The sequence below is a fragment of the Mycteria americana genome, chromosome 3 (genome assembly GCF_035582795.1).
Source record: "Mycteria americana isolate JAX WOST 10 ecotype Jacksonville Zoo and Gardens chromosome 3, USCA_MyAme_1.0, whole genome shotgun sequence".
Taxonomy (NCBI): Eukaryota; Metazoa; Chordata; class Aves; order Ciconiiformes; family Ciconiidae; genus Mycteria; species Mycteria americana.
In genome coordinates, this window is record NC_134367.1 from 25839143 (window position 1) to 25858989 (window position 19847).

A 19847-nucleotide genomic window follows, 5' to 3' on the forward strand; every position below is an offset into this window, starting at 1 on the left:
TTAGGGCATACAGAGTGTTTGGATAGTTTAGAGCTTAATGATGGTGACGATAGGGTTGAGGTCTATGGGTAAGAATCAGGGGGAAGGCCAACAAGGCAGATATCATGGTGGGAGTCTGTTACAGGCCACCCAACCAGGATGAGGAGACAAACTATTCTATAAGCAGCTGGGAGAAGCCTCACGATCGCTAGCCCTTGTTCTCGTGGAGGACTTCAACCTGCCGGATGTCTGCTGGAAATACAATACAGCAGAGAGGAAATAGGCTAGGAGGTTCCTGGAGTGTGTGGCAGATAACTTCCTGACACAGCTGGTGAGTGAGCCAACTAGGGAAGGTGCCCCGCTGGACCTCTTGTTTGTGAACCGAGGACTTGTGGGTGATGTGACAGTTGGAGGCCATCTTGGGCATAGTGATCACAAAATGACAGGGTTTTCAATTCTTGGAGATGTGAGCAGGGGGGTCAGCAGAACTGCCACCTTGGACTTCCAGAGGGCAGACTTTGGCCTGTTTACGAGCCTGGTTGACAGAATCCCTTGGGAGGCAGCCCTAAAGGGCAAAGGAGTCCAGCAAGGCTGGACATTCTTTAAGGAGGAAGTCCTAAAGGCACAAGAGCGGGCTGTCCCCAGGTGCCAAAAGACGAGCCGGCGGGGAAGAAGACCAGCCTGGCTGACTAGAGAGCTCTGGCTGGAACTCAGGAAAAAGAGGAGAGTCTACGACCTCTGGAAGAAGGAGCAGGCAAGTCAAGAGGACTACAGAGGTGTAGCAAGGCTGTGCAGGGAGAAAATTAGAAGGGCCAAAGCTGAGCTAGAGCTCAATCTGGCTACTGCCATAAAAGACAACAAAAAACACTTCTTCAAATACATTAGCAGCAAAAGGAGAGCTAAGGAGAATCTCCAGCCCCTAGTAGACGGGGGAGGGAACACAGTGACCAAGGATGAGGAAAAGGCTGAGGTACTTAATGCCTTCTTTGCCTCAGTCTTTAATAGCAGGGCTGACTGTTCTATGGGTACCCAGCCCCCGGAGTTGGAAGATAGGGACGGGGACCAGAATGGAGCCCCCATAATCCTGGTGGAAATGGTTAGTGACCTGCTGCACCACTTAGACACTCACAAGTCTATGGGGCCTGATGAGATCCACCCAAGAGTACTGAAGGAACTGGCAGATGTGCTCACCAAGCCCCTTTCCATCATTTACCAGCAGTCCTGGCTAACTGGGGAGGTCCCAGTTGACTGGAGGTTGGAAAATGTGACACCCATCTACAAGAAGGGCTAGAAGGAGGACCCGGGGAACTACAGGCCTGTCAGCCTGACCTCGGTACCAGGAAAGCTGATGGAGCAGGTCATCCTGAGTGCCATCACATGGCATGGAGAGGATAACCAAGGGATCAAGCCCAGCCAGCATGGGTTTAGGAAAGGCAGGTCCTGCTTGACCAACCTGATCTCCTTCTACGACAAGGTGACCCGCCTAGTGGATGAGGGAAAGGCTGTGGATGTTGTCTACCGAGACTTTAGTAAAGCCTTTGACACTGTTTCCCACAGCATTCTCCTGAAGAAACTGGCTGCTCATGGCTTGGACAGGTGTACTCTTCGCTGGGTTAAGAACTGGCTGGATGGCCGGGCCCAAAGAGTGGTGGTGAATGGAGTTTACTCCAGTTGGCGGCCGGTCACAAGCGGTGTTCCCCAGGGCTCTGTGTTGGGGCCAGTTCTGTTTAATATCTTTATCAATAATCTGGACGAAGGGATCGAGTGCACCCTCAGTAAGTTTGCAGACAACACCAAGTTGGGCAGGAGTGTTGATCTGATTGAGGGTAGGAAGGCTCTACAGAGGGATCTAGACAGGCTGGATCAATGGGCTGGGGCCAATTGTATGGGGTTCAACAAGGCCAAGTGCAAGGTCCTGCACTTGGCCCACAACAACCCCATGCAATGCTACAGGCTTGGGGAAGAGTGGCTGGAAAGCTGCCCAGCAGAGAAGGACCTGGGAGTGTTGGTTGACAGCCGCCTGAACATGAGCCAGCAGTGTGCCCAGGTGGCCAAGAAAGCCAATGGCATCCTGGCTTGTATCAAAAATAGTGTGGCCAGCAGGACTAGGGAAGTGATCGTGCCCCTGTACTCGGCACTGATGAGGCCGCCCCTCGAATACTGTGTTCAGTTTTGGGCCCCTCACTACAAGAGAGACATTGAGGTGCTGGAGCATGTTCAAAGAAGGGCAGTGAAACTGGTGAAGGGTCTAGAGCACAAGTCTTATGAGGAGCAGTTGAGGGAACTGGGGTTGTTTAGCCTGGAGAAAAGGAGGCTGAGGGGAGACCTTATCGCTCTCTACAAACTACCTGAAAGGAGGTTGTAGAGAGGTGGGGGTCGGTCTCTTCTCCCAGGTAACAAGTGACAGGATGAGAGAAAATGGCCTCAAGTTGCACCAGGGGAGGTTTAGACTGGATATTAGGAAATTTTACTTCACCGAAAGGGTTCTCAAGCATTGGAACAGGCTGCCCAGGGAAGTGGTCGAGTCGCCATCCCTGGAAGTATTTAAAAGACATTTGGATAAGGTGCTTAGGGACATGGTATAGTGGTGGTCTTGGTAGTGTTAGGTTTACGGTTGGACTCGATGATCTTAAAGGTCTTTTCCAACCTATACAATTCTGTGATTCTGTGAAAATATTAAATGGATTTTTAAATAGTGTCTATTAATTTGTATTAAAATTCATCATAATTTTGTTATTTATGGCCTTATTATGCATATTTAACTTCAGAAGCCTAGAGAACTAGCCTGTCTTAGCAGCTAAGACAAACATGCAGTCTACTATTGGCATCTATTTTCTTTTCTTTGCCATTTTGCTTTTCTTGTTCCCACTAGATTCTGCAAAGAAAATCACAGTGCATAGGTGTGTGTTAGGGGGTGGAAGATAAGCAAAGATTTTTTTTTTTAATTATCTTTTTACTGAAAGACAGCAACATATATGCAGATGGAAGAGTACATTGATAAATCAGTGAAAAGAGTAGACAGTCAACAGTAAGAAGTCTTCTAAGGGTGCTGTTCCCTGCCAAGTTGGTATTGAGCCTATTATCAAAATTTGCCTTTAATTCCCTTATGATCAGTGTCACTCTCAATGTATGTGCTTCTAGTCAGTTAGCCACTGACTAGTTAGTTTTCTTATATAAGTTCATTGAGTTAAATGCAGATGAGCATACATAGTTTTCACTCAAATGGAAGTATGAGTACAGGAATAACCCAGGACATCAGCAGAAGTATATTTTAGTCTCCATTAAGTGGGAAAAACGTCGCTATCAAAACTCAAGGCCCCTAATAATGTCAGCAGATGCTCTTGTGAATACGAACACGATGAAAACTGAGGAACATCTCTAAGTAATACCAGGAGCTGCAAGATTATGAGAACGCTTGTCTACAAAATTTGTTTTACAAGCGGAATTGTGTGTGACTGGCTCACAGAGGAGAGGATGCTGAATTTCCACTGCAGCAATTCAGAGCAGAGAGACTGCAGAGTTCCTCTCCAATGCCTGAACATTTAAGATGCTGTATCTGTCCCATGATCCCTACATCCTGGTCCAGCACAGGGTGACCCAAAACCAGACTATGATCATACAGTCAATAATCACAAGACTCCGTTAAGATAGGCAGGTAATTACCAGATGACAGTAAGAGAACACGATTCACAGTTTAACCTAATTACATGCATCAGAAATATGACGAATCAGTTATTGAGTTTTATAAAGCTTTTTTCCTTTAATTTTCCAGTTAACAGATAAAATATGTTTTTCCTCTCTAAAAGAAACAAGCAGTCAAACTTTCTTCATAGCATACAGATTATGTACTAATTAAAAAGTTATCTATCACAGTTATATAGAAACTCTGAAAAATCATACAATAAGGATGTACAGTAACAAATCTCAAAAGGGGACAGGTTTTGACAACAGGACTTTCTTCTTAATGAGGAGTCCAGCGGCAAATTTTCTAAAGGCTGTAATTTAATTATTAGCTTGCAGTCAGAATATAAGCAAAGGGAACTGACTGATCTCTGACCAAGAGCTGTTGTAATAGTCATTGTATACACAGCATTTAGGGATGCTGATCAGTTGGGCTTCTGTATGTAATTATGTCAATTCAACATGTATCGTCTAAAATAAAAAGGAGTATCTTTTTGAACAAGACAGGAGATGCAGAAAGACTGATATAAAACTGCTTTATGTACACTGCATGTGTAATATATGCTTAGATGACAGGTAATAAAGGTAAGCAATTGCCCTCACTCTCAAAAATTAATGTATTTACGAGTAAAAATTCCTTACACAACCAGCAATCAAGTTAATGTTATCACCTGTTTAGTCAGAAAGTTGCCTGAAATTTTTGGTGTCAATGGTATTACCAAGCTACACTAAAAGACTTTTTAAGGTGCATTTAAGTTTTAGGACCTTTAATTCCCCAAACTGTGTTTATCTGCATTCTTAATGGATTCTAGTATCCTATTCCTAAGGAGTTTTGAGAATAAAATGAATGTGAGATCTTACAGGGATTTATCATATATAAGTGTCAAAATGTGTATATATTGTTACTATGCCAAATCGTGGGGGTTTTAGGAGCTTCAGAAACCAACACAAATGAACAGAAAATGAAAACATAAAACCCTCAAAAAAGCATGAAATGCCAAATTGTGTACTGAGCAGTGTTAAAAAAAAATTTTAAAGTATTTGTACTTCTGCAGATTACAAACTCATCAGTCTGACAGAATCAAAGAGGCTTTCCATAAAATATTGTAGACCATGTGAGTTCCCTGTGCACATCAAACAGACATCATACCAGTGAAGACCATTTCCTTATACTTGGCCAATACTGAAGTAACATTTAAACCTTATTCTGAGATTTCAGGTAAAGCAAAGATGTAAACTGTACTCTTTAAAACCCAGGTACGTATACATCCATACCCACATTCACTACTTGCAATTTTCTGTGATTTTGTAGCTTAAATACTGGATAATGCATACCCAAGGTGTTCTGTTTTGTAAAATAACTAATCAAAGAATGTATGGGTGTTTGGCTTAGTATTATATCATAAATATGATTCTTTCAAGATGAATAACTAATTATTTGTAATATATCCATATGCAATAACAAGGGAGACAAATGTGCACTTCTTATCTGAAATCAAAGATCTACTCTAAAACATTGTCATGTGAAACACTTGGAAGCTATTCATAAAGAATAACCTATCCTTCTCAGTAGGCTACTGTGAGTTATCTTAAATACTGAGTAATGCTTCTCTACTTTATTAGAAAGGTGTTTATATACCAGTTTTTTTATTATACCCTTAAATAAAATTTGGTTGTATAGCCATGAAACAGTAATATTACCCAACACATGCTAAAATTTCTAAAACTGTAGAAAATAACATTTTATGGAGCCACATCCCAACTGTCCCCTTCTGAGTCCCTTACTAGTATTACTTTTGATGGTGAAACACTACAAACAAATGCACCAAATCACTGCTGTCACTTAGACAGGTCCAGCTTGAAAAGTATGGAAGAGGCAAAGAAGCAACACCTGTAAATTCTCTGAAGATGTACTATGGCCAATTTCAGATGAAAAAAAGAGATCTACCTCCACAGAGGACCAAGAAATTGAGCACAGCTACATTTTCATTATGGTGAGTGTCACATTCATTTTTTAAAGAAAAACATGCTGACTTGACATTATAAAAGCTTTAAGGAACTGATGCAGAGTTTTGCAGTATAAATTAATGCATTGCTTTGACTTGTTAAATGAATCTAATCTTTTTTTTTTTTCCAAGAAGTAATAGTTCCTTAAATATGAAATGGATTTTCTTAGGTGGGAGTTCAAACAATACTCCATGGTTTTTGGAAAAAAGAAATATTATATTCTTCTATAGTTGACCATCATTTAGTATCAGCCTAAAACATGTAATTAATATGGCCTGTAATTCTTGGTGAAGTAGCTTGTTGTTAGCAAGCAGACTCCTTATTTGACCTTATATTTAATACATTTTTCATTAAATCTTTTTATTATGTAGGCTTGCCAACAAAATCAGGAAGCTTAAGATTTTGAATTGGGAAGCTAAAAATTTTGGGAATAGGATTTTTGCCTTTTATCCACCTGTGAAAAAAAAATTGCCATATATGAGCTTCAACCTGCCAGTATTGCATATATAAAATATCTTTCCTTCCATTGCATGGTCTTTTTGCTGTTGGCAGAAACTAACTGTCAGCATTTAGCTGATCAGGTCATAGTTTACTTTCTTTCCTAAAATAGCTATGTGATATACAATGAATCACATTTTAGCCCTCTAGTATAAATTATTCCTCCTTCCTGATACTTTAATAGGTGAAAAAGCCAAGAAAAATCTCATTTAACATAAAAAGGGGAATGGTAGTCATTGATAGGCATCTCTACTGGCAGAAACTCAGTAATCAATTTGCATAATCATACAATAATAGTTTTCCTTTTCTTACAGATGTACAAAATATCAGAATATCCTGCTGAAATTATTCAATAATCTTGGTTTACAAACTTGAATACTAGCTCAGTTTCTGTTACTTTGTGCTGTGTTCTAGGTAAGCTTCAGCTGGAAAAAAGGTGGCTACTATACTCATTCTTCACAAAATCACCAGCTCACACACACAAAAAAATCCTATACGTTGAAATCAATTTGTAGAAAATGATGTGCAATAAAAAGGTAAAAAAAATGACATATGACATTTTCATGGGGAAGGAAAAAAAAAAAGAAATAACAAACTGTAAACTGCATAAAGCTCCTGCTGCTGCAGTGTCAGCAGTTCTGTAGAAAAGTCAATCACCCCCTCATTGCTTCACTGTTCTCTTGATCTTGGAGAGAAGGAAGACAGAAATCATTTTCCAAAGAAACAAACAAATAATAAACAAAAAAAACCCCAACAAAACCAACCAAACAAACAAAAGCAAAGATGAAATTTTAAAATGTGTTGAATACATGATAAATCTTGGTTTGTTAAGATAAAAGAGGTTTAATAGTAAACAGGAGCCCAAACTTTAACTTCAGTGAACATTTTTATCTCCATGCTTGGATTATGAAGTGCAGAATACAGATATGGTTTATTGCTTGCTGGAGACAGGAAAAAGTGAATACTGTGAAGAATTCATATCTGATTGAATTCACACCCCACCTCACCTCTTCAGCAACAGAAGTTTTGATACAGGTACTTCTATGTACCCCGTCCTGTTAGGGTTTCCTTATACCTCTCTATGAAACCCCTATTCAGGAATTCTGCATATAGGAAAAATACACTGTAACAAAACTTATGCTACGATACCAGCCCTGAAATTACTTTTGAAATCCATAAACTGTTGAAATGTCTGTTTTGAATTCACTTGCTCCTCGAAGGTAATATATCTATTGGCAGTACACAAGTCAACAGGTCAATACTGTCAGTTCACATCTGCCTATACGCTGAGCCCCTTCAGAGCTGGCCTGTGTCCCTACTCCCTATGTCCTGTCGATACACTTCTCATTTCTATTTAAAAATATTACCATTTACTATTATACCTGATACATACAACAAAGAAAAAAGTAAAAATAAATATCTGCTAGCACCTGAACTACACTGAACTACTGAATGCAACTCTTACTGAGCGAAACAACTCACAAAGGAATACAACCAAGTAATAACTTTGTTGTCTCAGTTTACCACACTTGCATCTCTTCTTCACAAGAGTTTCCATATGAATTCTGCGCACTGATGGTTAACTGAATATAACAAATGACAACTCCTTCACAATTTAAAACGCAAATAAAAAATACATTTTACATCTTTTCCCGGCTTAATTAGAATTTGGTTGTATTTTGAAATCTTTCCCCATCAACTGATAATGCAATACTTAAGCTTTACAATAACTTTTTTTTCAATAACGTAGAACTGAGACATCTGTTTTGGTTATAATATATGGTGAAATTAATTATCTAACTTTATGTTTGTTTATACAATTAAGACTACAGTACCCCGCAAAGCATTATCATGACAGGTGGCATTAGACTTAAAATTTCACTTTTCCTCTTTTATATATACATATACATATATATATGTATATACACATGCATATATCAAATCCTGTTTTGTGTTCTATGAACTTTACGGTGATAAAAATAAATCAGCTGTAGCAATCTTTTTAAGGACAATTTTGGACCGCAGATCTCAGTAATTACACAGAATGACAGAATGCTAGTTGGGTTTTATCTAGAAAAATGGGAAGATGTAAAATAGCACTTTTTAGTGCCTTATCTTTTGTTTACATTGTTCTTCCTGCTATTATCTTACTTCTCAACCGCCTCATAACATAGCTTACAATAACCTATGATCGCTACCATCTGTATTTATCCCTTAAATCAGTATATGCTTTAATAATGCACTAACCAAAGAAGTTCATGTACAACTCACAATTACCTATTTCTCTTTGTTTCCTCCGCACAAACAGCTTCAAACAATGTATTCCTTTCCCTTATCATTTCAATGTATTTTATATATGTTTCTATTTCTTGGGTTTTACAATCAACTTGTAGTGAAAGTATCTTGGTGCACATTTGGCATACAAAAAGGTCCTTCAGACAGCACAGTAAACTAGTTGAACGTACTGTTAATTTTCATCCAATTTTGCTTTAGCAGCTGAAAAATACTATACAAAATATGGGATGAATATTACTTAATTATTATAGTTTGTGAGAGCTATATAGTAACAGCTATTTCTAAGGAGAACCTCCAGATTTTGCATGATGGCTGAAGAAATAAAATTACCCAAAATCTAATAGATTATTTTTATCTATTAAAAAAAAGCATACCCTGAAGCAGAAGTTCCAAGATGCTCTCTTTCATTTGCATGCTGTCAGCTAAAAAACCAAGACTATAATTTTCCAATATCTGCTCAGTGAATTGTCTTGAACTGTGCAAATTGTAGAGGGGTACACCTGTGAATTTTCTTTGTGCAACAAAGGGTATGTCACAGGGTATCAGACGTGAATAGAAACCTGTCATTCAAATTCTGCTTTTTTAACCTCTGCATGCTGCAAAGCCAACAAATGATTTTTCTTTATAATACCATTTATAAAGGTAACTAATTGGCAAATACAAGCAAGGATAAATAAAATATCTGCTTCACTGTTGGAAGTTGGAAATTAAATCCTTGTTCTACTTTACAATGCAATTACAATGACTTCAGTGGGATCAAGATCATACTTAGGAATTTCTGTCTTCTATGCTCATACCCACAGAACATCAGTTGGTGCTCTTCCTTGAAACAATTTTCTACTAACAGACTAGTGCAAACCAAGCAGGCATGTTAGCTATTGATAATAAAAGCATTTGACTGAAAAAGAAATATTAATCCTTGTATAAAGGTGATACAAGTACTAAAGGTCAATTAAGTACTTAAATGAAGCACATATACTGTGCAACTCAAGCATCGGTAGCTGTGTGCTACCTTCCAGTTTTCAAAACTTTTTGAACTAAGTTGACAATCAATCAGAACGTTGTTCTTGTCAAAAATACGTGATGATACCCACTAAAATGCGGAACAAATTGGTGATGTTCCCACATTTGCTTTAGCAGTATAATATAAATCACCAGCATGTAAAAGAGCAATCAGACAACAGAACTGACAGTGGTGTTTTACAGTGCTCCATAAATCTCATGCCTGAACAGAAAATGACACAGTAGCACCGATAGCAATGTTTGCTTTCCAGCTCTGCAGTCCAGATCCAGCAAATGACCAAGGAATCCAAAACAAGACACCAATGAAATTAATGCACCAAATTCTGAAGTTGTGGAAAGCTTCAAGATCAAAAAGCTTCCATAAAGCCTCTTTGTAACCTCAGTGGTATTTGGACATACAAGACACCCCAGTTTCTGACCTTTAAAGGTACTTAATTGCTTAATAATTGTATTTACTTAGAGATGCAGAAGAATTTCAGTTTTGGCAAAGTCAAACAATTTACAGCTCAACTCATCTGCAAGACAGGCAATAATCACCTGAAGGATTTAATCTGGCAAGCATTTCCAAAGGTTGCCTAACATTCACTAATGAGATCGTGCCTCTCACAAACTACTGTATTGCCCACCACTTCTGTGCCACATTTGGTGAGAGACCCTGGGACACTGTTTGCACAAGCAGCATACACATCCTTTGCTTCAAATATTGTAGGCATGGCAGAAAAGTAAAGCATGATCTCAGTAAGTGTTCTTTCAAAAACTGGGGAGAGGTGCCTTCAGGAAAGGGTACCTGGGCCAAATCTGGATTCCATCATGGGACAGATAAATAAAAATAAGCTACTGCAACATGGGATACTCCTGCGCTCAGGGCCTTTACCAAAACTGACCTTGAACTGTGCAAATTTTAAGTACAACTGATGCTACTGGTACACAAGCTAGGGCCATAAGGCTTTGAAACTTGGATTAATGTCTTTTGCTGTGAGATCCTGGGACACTGCTATCCCCTTTGCTGGGGAAGAACTAAGGAAACACAACGCAGTTGTAACATATAATCAGAACATATATTCAGGAGAGAAAGACAGAGGTAAAGAGAGAGAGAGATAGAAAGAAATGAAGAAAGACAAAAAGGTACCTTACCTCACTTTTAAATTGCCTTGCTGTGGCTGTCCATCATAAATTGACAAAATATCAAAATCTTCCTCGAGGGCAAAAGTATGAAATGATAATTGTATCCTGTTACGTTCTCCTGTGATAATGATCCACGTGCAGTTGGCATAATTTGGATAACCATGAGGAAATCCAGGGCTTTCTATAGTACCATTTGGTCCCTGTACTAAACCTCCACAGTTCTGACCTGAAATAGAAGAAAGGAAAATAGGTATTTTTGTGTTTTTCCCCTGCCCCAGTATATATTCTTACATGAGTAACTATATGTGAACTTAATTTTATAACATTTTTTCTAGATTAAAAACAGCACATAAAATTACATTTATACCATTCTTTCCTCTGGATTCAAAACCCTCATCACTGGATTTTCTGAGACACCTACCATCTTTTTATGCAATGAATCATTATTTGAGGTTGTGTAGTATTAACAATGTATGACTTATTCATCCAAATGTGAAATTTAAGCATTAGCCTTGATGCCATAAATTCAACAGACTGACAGTTTTAATGTCAGAGTGTTCAGAGCTTTTTGGTGAATGCCATTTATAAAGTTTTTATATAAATACTAAAGTATTAGAGTTTCTGCTGTTCTGAAACATACTTTCAACACAGAGAGCAAAATATAGGCACACATTTATTATGCATTCTGTTGCAACCAACATTAAGATTTTTGTACTTCAAAACCAGCAACATTTCTGTGGTATAATGTTTTTAGTGCCATGTATATTGTGATCAGGCAAGGTTAATTTTTTTTTATTTAGGATTCTTAAAAAATAACACTAAGGGTTTACTCAGCAGGCATTTGTGTCTGGTTTGTACATCCCACAGACCTTGTGAGGGTATGGTAGCTCATAACGGGAAATCCTCAGCAAGAAACCTTGATTTACAGTGCACACTCTTGCTAATTTCCTACTTGATTTTGTTAATCCCACACACAATAGTTGTACTGGCTCAGAGCTGGAGAGAAGCGTTAATGAAATATTTGACCAGAGAAAAGTCTAAGGACATTCTGTGCACTGTAATGCTTGGATTATTACATGCATTTTAAGCATTTCAGAACAAGTATAATCCCAACATTTTATTGTTATACCTAAACCAGAAAAGTATTTCAGGCTGCAATTTTATTTTTAACTTCCCAGCAGTAGGTCTCTGAGACTGAATCTTTCAGAGCAGTGCTGTCAAATGCTTGTGGTTTCTAAATCTTAATAAAATGGATTTAATAAACGGGATTTGCTGCTAAAACTAAAGAACTAATAAGCAATCATTTTCTACTAAATTTCAAATATAACAAAAACTCTAATGAAAAGATAAAAAGGCTATAGGGATTCAGGAGACCTTTAAAGTAAAAATCTTCTCTAGTATATCTACCAATTGATCCACATTACTTTAACAGAACATTGGTATTATTAAACATTTCTGAAGAAGGAACCTATCACACTATGAACTGAGCATGAAAGTTTCAGCTATGTACTGTTCACTGTAACTTGTCAGCATTCTTGCAGATGCTTTGCATTGTATTCCTCTTCCTACAACCACAGGGGAAATGTCATACAAGTGTCACAAGCAATTTAAAATAATTTAATTACTACAGAAATAATGATCTGAAAACAGAAAAGGGAAATCATAGTGACAGCCCACCACCCTAATACTCTAACGAGCTACTTCATGTCACCAACATCCAGAAACTGGTTTGTGTAAATCAAGTACCCCTGCAAGCCATGCTGCACAGCAGCTTTCCTACCACTGAGTGTGAAAGGGTTGTTTTGAAAGAGGAGAGCTATCAAGTGCAGGTTAGCAATTTGTCTAAAATCTACCAAAGACAGAACTGCTTTTAGGAGCAGAAGTTTGTAATTCTGGTGTATAAAGAACATAATACACCATACATAATTGCATATGTACATGCAATATGTTAACTACATTTCTGACTTCCAGGGAGACAAATTAGCCCCGCAGTCTCTTAGGGAACCCTACAGCCGGCTTAAGGTAAAACTGAATATTGCTGGGGTAGTAAGTGAGCCCTTCCACCTCCAAAATGGCCATAGCCTAGCAGCCTCCTTACAGAGCTGCTTGGTACCTGCTCGCAGAAGGTTTTGCAACTGTCAGTGATTGCTCCCAGTTTTATTCCAAAAGGTGTTTTGTACTGCTTACTGTGGATTCAAGTTATTGTGCATTATTCTCTTGGAAAATAAACAAACTCTAATGATAAACAAGGCAGCCAACACTTCACCCCTGTTTAACTTAAGCATTCTTACCACCCATAGCCCTTTCTTTCTCCAGTCTGCTTTCGCTCTTCTTTATATATCCTTCCAGTTCTGAAACAATGCATAAACACACTGCCTATTCACCTTGTACCCAAGAAACACGAGGCAAAGGAGAACCATAAAGGAAAATGGTTACTGCGAAATGCTATTTAGGTTTGCTCTTAATTTTATATGTATATATATAAATACATACTTATTTACTTAGTGTTCAGTAAAAACCCCAATAAAAATCCTAGAATAAATTTAATACATGGTTAACTCCTAGCAATCTCATTGCTGCACACTGACAACTGCAAAGAGGTTCTCTCTTCTGAACTAAGCGATACTCAAAGAGACTTTAAGAGCTGTGCAGGCCCAGAAAACTGACATCCTTCTAGGTCTCTCCCTACCCGGTTAAGACATGAAGCATGTTAACAGAGCAGAATTGGGAAAAAGGATCAGCTGCTATCTGTATAATACATATTTTGTCGATATATGTAAGTCTAAAGCCTTCAGAACTGTCAAATGTTACACCTCTGCCAAGGAGTAAATTCAGCATCAAATCACTTAAGAGAGATTCAGTAGGAGGATATACTTGGAGAGTAGGAATGAAGAGACTTCTGGGTGACAGGTGGCAGCAAATTAGATAGGAGTTGGCAATGCAATATCCCACAAAAAATGCAGTTTCTGACTGCAGAGACGCCGCAAACCAGTATGAGGACACTGATGAGATTAATTAAAAATATTTTGTTTCTTATGGGTGCCTTAATAGCACAAAGTGTCAACAAAGTAAAGAAACTGAACATACTGACAAGAAAATATTAAAAGAATATCAATATCAGCAGGGTTTAAATAGTTCTGCTGGGCTGAATGTAAGCGCAGAAGAGAATACAGGCTGAATACAACTGAATATACCCTAAAAAGAAGATCTACACATACAATTCACTTTAGCTCTGGCCTTGTGTCAAATCAAAAACTAAATGTTGCCATTTATCACAAGACGTGCAGTCATTGATTGAGTACAATATCAGTACGCTGAATTATTTTAATATTAAAGGTGCATTAGATTGCCAAAATTTTATTAGTATGACACCACATCATTGTTTATATGAATATAAACTATGTTGTTAGCATTAATTTTCTGTCATATGTTGTCTGTAAGAAGATATTTCAGGACAGCTATTTTAACTTTATGATATAAAAAGTCTAATTTAAGGAAACGGACACTCTTGGCTTGTAGTTGAAAATTATTTAGACTGATTTCAGCCTTATTTTATCTTAGAAAGGTTCTTTGCATATCCTGTACCAGCCCTATTTCACCTGCTCAGGCTCAACATTTCTCAGTTGTGACCCCTAGGTGAGAAAAAAAACTTAAAACACTGCAATTTCACCTTAAGCGCTGAGGTCAAATGGATAGTAGAATCAGTAGAATTTAAGTACTGCTTTGCCATAAGATTTTGAATAAATTTCACAAAATGCAAACTTACAAAATATTTTTTTTAAATTGTACCTTTATTTCCCTGGACCTTTATATTTATCATGACTATGTTTATCACCCCCCACCCCACCCGCCCACCATTTACCAGTATCTAATAATTAGAACTAGCAAAGTACAGATTCATTGATTTTTTTTTTTTCAAGTTTTAAATGATTCTACAAGAAACAAGAAAAAAGACAAACACTTCTCTTCCTGTAATTCACAAGGTATTCTGTGGAACACTGATATACATATATACAGATGTATATGTATATGGATACATATACATATTTACATAGAAAGCATATTTGCAAGATACATGTATGAACAAACAAATCATAAAATGCGCCAAAACTAACTATAGTAAAGTCAGTGATGATAAAGATATTTTAAACAATCATGATAATGAAAACGAAGTCACATTTACTCTTGTTGTGACTGTGAGTAGCATCTTCCATTCTGCAGCTACAGAGGAACGCAGCAGCTAGTAGTGAGGCTGAGAAGAGATCTCTGGCTAGATTGCATCTCCCTCATTCTTGAAAGTAGATTCTAATATGAGTTATGGTTTTATTAGTAAGTTTAATAAGTAAATAAGAACAGCTGTGCTCGGCCAGATCAAAGACTCATTCAGCTCAGTATCTTTTCTCCAACAGCAAGCCAAAGGAGGTACCTAGGAAGGGTTTCACCAGTAAACTTCCCTCCCCTTCAAGATCTGCGTCTCAGGGATTTCTTAAAAGGAACGCATTCCAGTAGACTCATCTTTCTGTTTAATAGCCCTTGATTTCTTTTCCATGAACCCATACAGTCATCCTCTGAGTCTATACTAACTTCTAGCATCTTTAATGTATTGTAGAGGGAATCCTGAAACATGAAAAACCCTTCGTGTTTGTTCAGAAGCTACCATCTGTTAGGTTCCTTTGATGCCCCACTAAGTTTTTGTATGAAAAGAACATACAGATGATTCTTATGATGCTTTCTATGCCACTTACCATCTTATTGACCTTTATCATGTCCCAGCTTCTTTTTTTTCCAAGTTCAAAAGTTCTACTTTATATAGCTGTTCTTTGCACTAAAGCCATTTTATCACCCTTCTCTGAACCTTTTGCAGCTTTGTTACACCCTTCATGAGACAGAGATACCAGAACTTCTTGTAATATTGAAAATGTATACACATCATTTACACAGTGATATTTTTAATCCCTTTTCTGTTCCCCTACTAATTTGATCGGTTCTTTTGCTAAGGTAAGCATTAGCTTGACATTTTTATAGGACTAGGTATTATAACCAAGATTCCATTCCTCCAGAATTACAATGAGGCTAGAGCCTGTTATTTTACATGGAAAATTAGGATTTATTATGGTTTTTTTCCTCTGTAGATTTCCTACAGTTTGTAACTATGTACATCACATCACATTAATCTACTCTGAATTTCATCAACTACTTCAACATTCCCTTACTTGGTCACATAAGGCCTTTTCTGGAATTCTTCACAATTGGTCCTCATCTTCATTAACTCATAACTTCCTATCATCATGGACATATCACTGCTTAACCCCTTTTGCAGATCATTTATGAGTGTGCTGAACAATACAGATGCCAGCACAGATGTCTCTGCGATGCCATGGTGACTCCCTCCATCGTAAAATCTGGCCATTTTCTCCTATGTCCGAGGCACAATTTTTAGCCAACCTTTTAGCAATGTACAGACTTTCTTATGCCCTACCTGATTTGTTTCCTTTACAGTCTTTACTGTAAGCCTTTTTCAATGTCTTTTGGAAATTCTGATCACCTTTATCCACATTCAGGCTGACTTGTTCAGAGAACTCCAATAGGTTTGGAAAGCATAAAGTTTTAAAATAAAGCCTTGATTCTTCTTCAATATATCATATGTAACCATGTGTCAATCAATTATATTCTTTAATATATTTTCCTAATACAAGTTTCAGGTGTTCCAGCTTTTAGTTCCTTAACTCCCCTCGGTCCCATTTAAATACGGGCATCTCCAGTGAATTGAAGCTGGAGATTATATTAGCAGTGCAGCAATTTTTTCCTTGATTGTCTTTTAAACTCTAGATAACACATGGTGCTTGTGACATTATTGTTTATTTTGTCTGTTTGTTCCATAACCTGTTCTACCAATTTTTCAACTTTAAACAGATGCGATTTTCCACAAAGAACAGTTCAGGCATGGGAATAACAAAACACATATATTTTGCTGTCTTCATTAATCTTCCCTTTATATTCTGAATATTGGCCCAGCAAGGCTGTCTTGCAGGCTACTTGCTACAGCTGTGTTCAAAAGAAGAATAATTTTTAGTTTTACAATGTTGGCCTGCAATGCTCTTGGACACTAATCTTTTATTTCCAGGAAAGCCTTCAGACAGGGCCCAGCAGCCCCTAAATCTTCCTGGGATCTCGCTGCTACACGTCTTCACCTACCTTGCCTTGGGATTAGCTCCCTCTGTCAGTCTGCACAAACAGCGCTAATCACTTTCTTTGCATATATAGCAGGATGAATCCCTGATTCCACCATCTCTCTTTTACCCTTGTGAGGCCTTAATTATAAAAGTCGATGGTTAGAGCCCTCACAGATTTTAAATTCTCTCTCCTGCACAGAAAATTCAAACACACATCTCTCACATCCCCAGAGCGCCTCACGTTTGCGATTATGGCTCCTCTAGCTCATGTATGTGCACACTTGCAGGAACTTTGGTATTGCAGTAAGTATTAGCCACAACTTAAAAGACTTTGAGCAGCAAAGATCATGACAGCAATAGTTTTGCAAATATGACTTTTAACAAGAAAGGTAAAACCCAAATGTTCCTCATGATAGTGCAAAGATGTGTTATACATACATAGAACAAAAAAGGTTTCCTCTTGAACTACAACAGGTAACTACAGATTTAAATTGTTGCCGCCGTCAGTTGAGATGGTGGAGCAGTAGATAGCTGTATGACATAAATAGGTGGTTGCACACCTTGTTGCAACCATCCCTTTTTCTTTTCTTTTGCATTTTGATATGCTACCCTTGTTAATGGCCCCTGAAAGCTACCGGCGCTTCCTGCCTCCGCTGAGGCCTGCAGGCCCACGCCAGCCCCTGCCGCTGACTGGCTGGGCTCTGCACCGCAGCCTTATCGCTTCTTCCTCATTAGGATAACCTGAAGCTATCTTCTGACAATGTTACTACCCAATAACATTGTTATTTCCTAAATTAACTTTAATCAAGAACAGAAACGTCAAGTGGTCAGAGGCAAAGGCACTATTTTCTGAGGACTTTTTTTAAACAGCATTTGGCTACTTCAAGTGTCCTTTAAAAATCAATTATTAAGTAAACCTCACAACACCATTAAAAGGCACTTTCCAAGGAATTAACAAAATCAGAAAGTACCAAGTTCTTTTTAATTTAGGTATCACTGAAGATTTATACAGAACTGTAAGCCACCACCTTTGTTGGCAAAACTGAAGTACACCCCGGCCGGCAGCGACAGCACGAAGATCTCAAGAAGTGGCCGCCTGTACCACACCAGCATCTGCTTACTGTGTCCGCCATCGCCTTTCAATGTCAGGGAGAACTGATGCCACAGAGCTTCAATACCACAGATATTTCAACATATTCAAGACAGTCCCAGCCCAACATGAAATGCGAACAGTGTAAATTTACTCACAATGTTATGTTTTTGCAGGACCTGGGCAAAAATAGTTCATTTAAAGAGAATTTGTGAGAAATTGTTTAAAACTTATTTGATCTGAAATAATTAATAACAATCTGTTAGGTTATATGACAAAAAGCTCATCTGTGCACCCACAAAGGAGCACAGAGAGACAATGGCAGATGGGGAAGTCCAAGCACCACCCTGCCCCAGCTCCTCCCAGGCCCATCCCAGGAGCCATCAGCCCATCACAGGCCCATCTCCATATGGCCGGAGGAGCACAGCGGGCCCCAGGGCAGGTGGGAACCCAAAGTAAGGACCCAGAGGAAGGGATGCCCTTGTCTGGGGCCTCCCAGGGCCATCCCAGGGCAGCCTCATCCCCAGTGTCCGGGTGTGACACCCACCACGATGGGCCAAGAGGAGCAGCTCCAGATCCCCTTCCAGACTGGGGAGCTTGCTGGGATGCCAGGGAAGAGTGTTTTGGGATTGTACAAGACTTATTATGGCATGTTTAGGGGAGGAGCCAGAGGTGGGGAAGGGGATGGCTTTGGATGATTTGGGGAGAAACAACTGTGGAAAAATAGAGAAGCAAGGGGACAAACAGAGCTGGTTGCATGTAAATAGTGGCCTGTCTGGCCGTGCCCCCACAGGGGTCGTGGGGGCCCACAGGTGGGTGGTGCCAGCCTGGGGTGAGTGTGGGCCGGGGTGCCAGCAGCTGGGCTGGACCGTGGGCCAGAGAGCACGTGTGCCTGGGTGCCAGTGACCGGCGAGACCCCAGGGAGTGACAGCAAGTGCCAGCCCCAGGTGGGACCAGGGCCAGAGCCCATGTGTCTGCAGTGCAGCACCGGGAGCCAGCGCGGGTGTGTGAGTGAGTGTGCGAGCGCTGGCTGTGGTCCATCTGGATGAGCTGGCAAGTAGGTGACATGGAGGGGAAGCCAGGAGGGTTTCTCCAAGGACGAGACCACGGGGGGGTGTCTACTGGGGACCAAGGGAGCTCTGTGCCTGGGTGGGTGGACCTCCAACCTGCTCAGCCAGAGAGGGGAAACAGGATGAGGCCGCTGGTGCTGCCTCAGTTCATGTTGAGTGCTGAGTGTGTCTGCCTCTATTAATCTGTGTAGCTGGCCATATGTATACATATGTATGCAGTGTATACGTGTGCTCTGTGTGCATTCGCCTACTGGGAAAAGCTGCTCAGCCTTGCCCCTGCCTGCATCTGGGGCACGGAGATGAGGCAGCCTCACCTCTGTTGGCTGCCAGATTCAACCCTTCCTAACATAATCAATTGCCTCCGAATCGTTAAATATTCTGTAGCTTGGCAGCTAAAGCTAAAAATAGAGAAAAGATGGCAGCTAAATTGCAAAATTTAGATTGATTTCCTTTAAATACAGATCCATTCAAACCCTGCAATTTTTGTCTGTGACCAGTCTAGGACCTTCATTAGGTCCATCTCACATGAGATGAACAGTTGGTAAATGCTAGAATGCATGTAATAACCTTAAATTCTGATGCAGACATTCGCAAAGTGACTGCAACTTCATCAGTCTATAAAACATTTTAAATTCAGACCTTACTTCTAGCTGCAGGAGATATATTCATTGATTGTGTTGATGAAACAGAAAAGCTAGTGTTTTTAAAGTCTCAGTTTACTACTCGGATAGTCTGGCAATAGCTTTGTGTGCAATTTCCTATGTATATTTAAGCCTTTATCCAGCACCCAACTGAAATTAAATTGTCCTGAAGGTTAAAGATTAATATTACTATTCAGCAAGAAGTTCTGAAACAAATCCTGCCATAATGGTAGCTTTGCTGTGTACCAGAGCAAAACATCTTAAT

At 39.3% G+C, this 19847-nt stretch overlaps 1 protein-coding gene across 1 annotated transcript in view; it reads right to left on the minus strand.

The window, feature by feature from the left end:
- CSMD1 (CUB and Sushi multiple domains 1) overlaps positions 1 to 19847 on the minus strand; it is a 1314206-nt gene that overhangs the window by 1065346 nt on the left and 229013 nt on the right. Inside the window, exon 2 of the mRNA XM_075498045.1 lies at positions 10618 to 10834. Coding sequence (XP_075354160.1) covers positions 10618 to 10834 — 217 coding nt within the window. The remainder of the gene's footprint in view (positions 1 to 10617; positions 10835 to 19847) is intronic.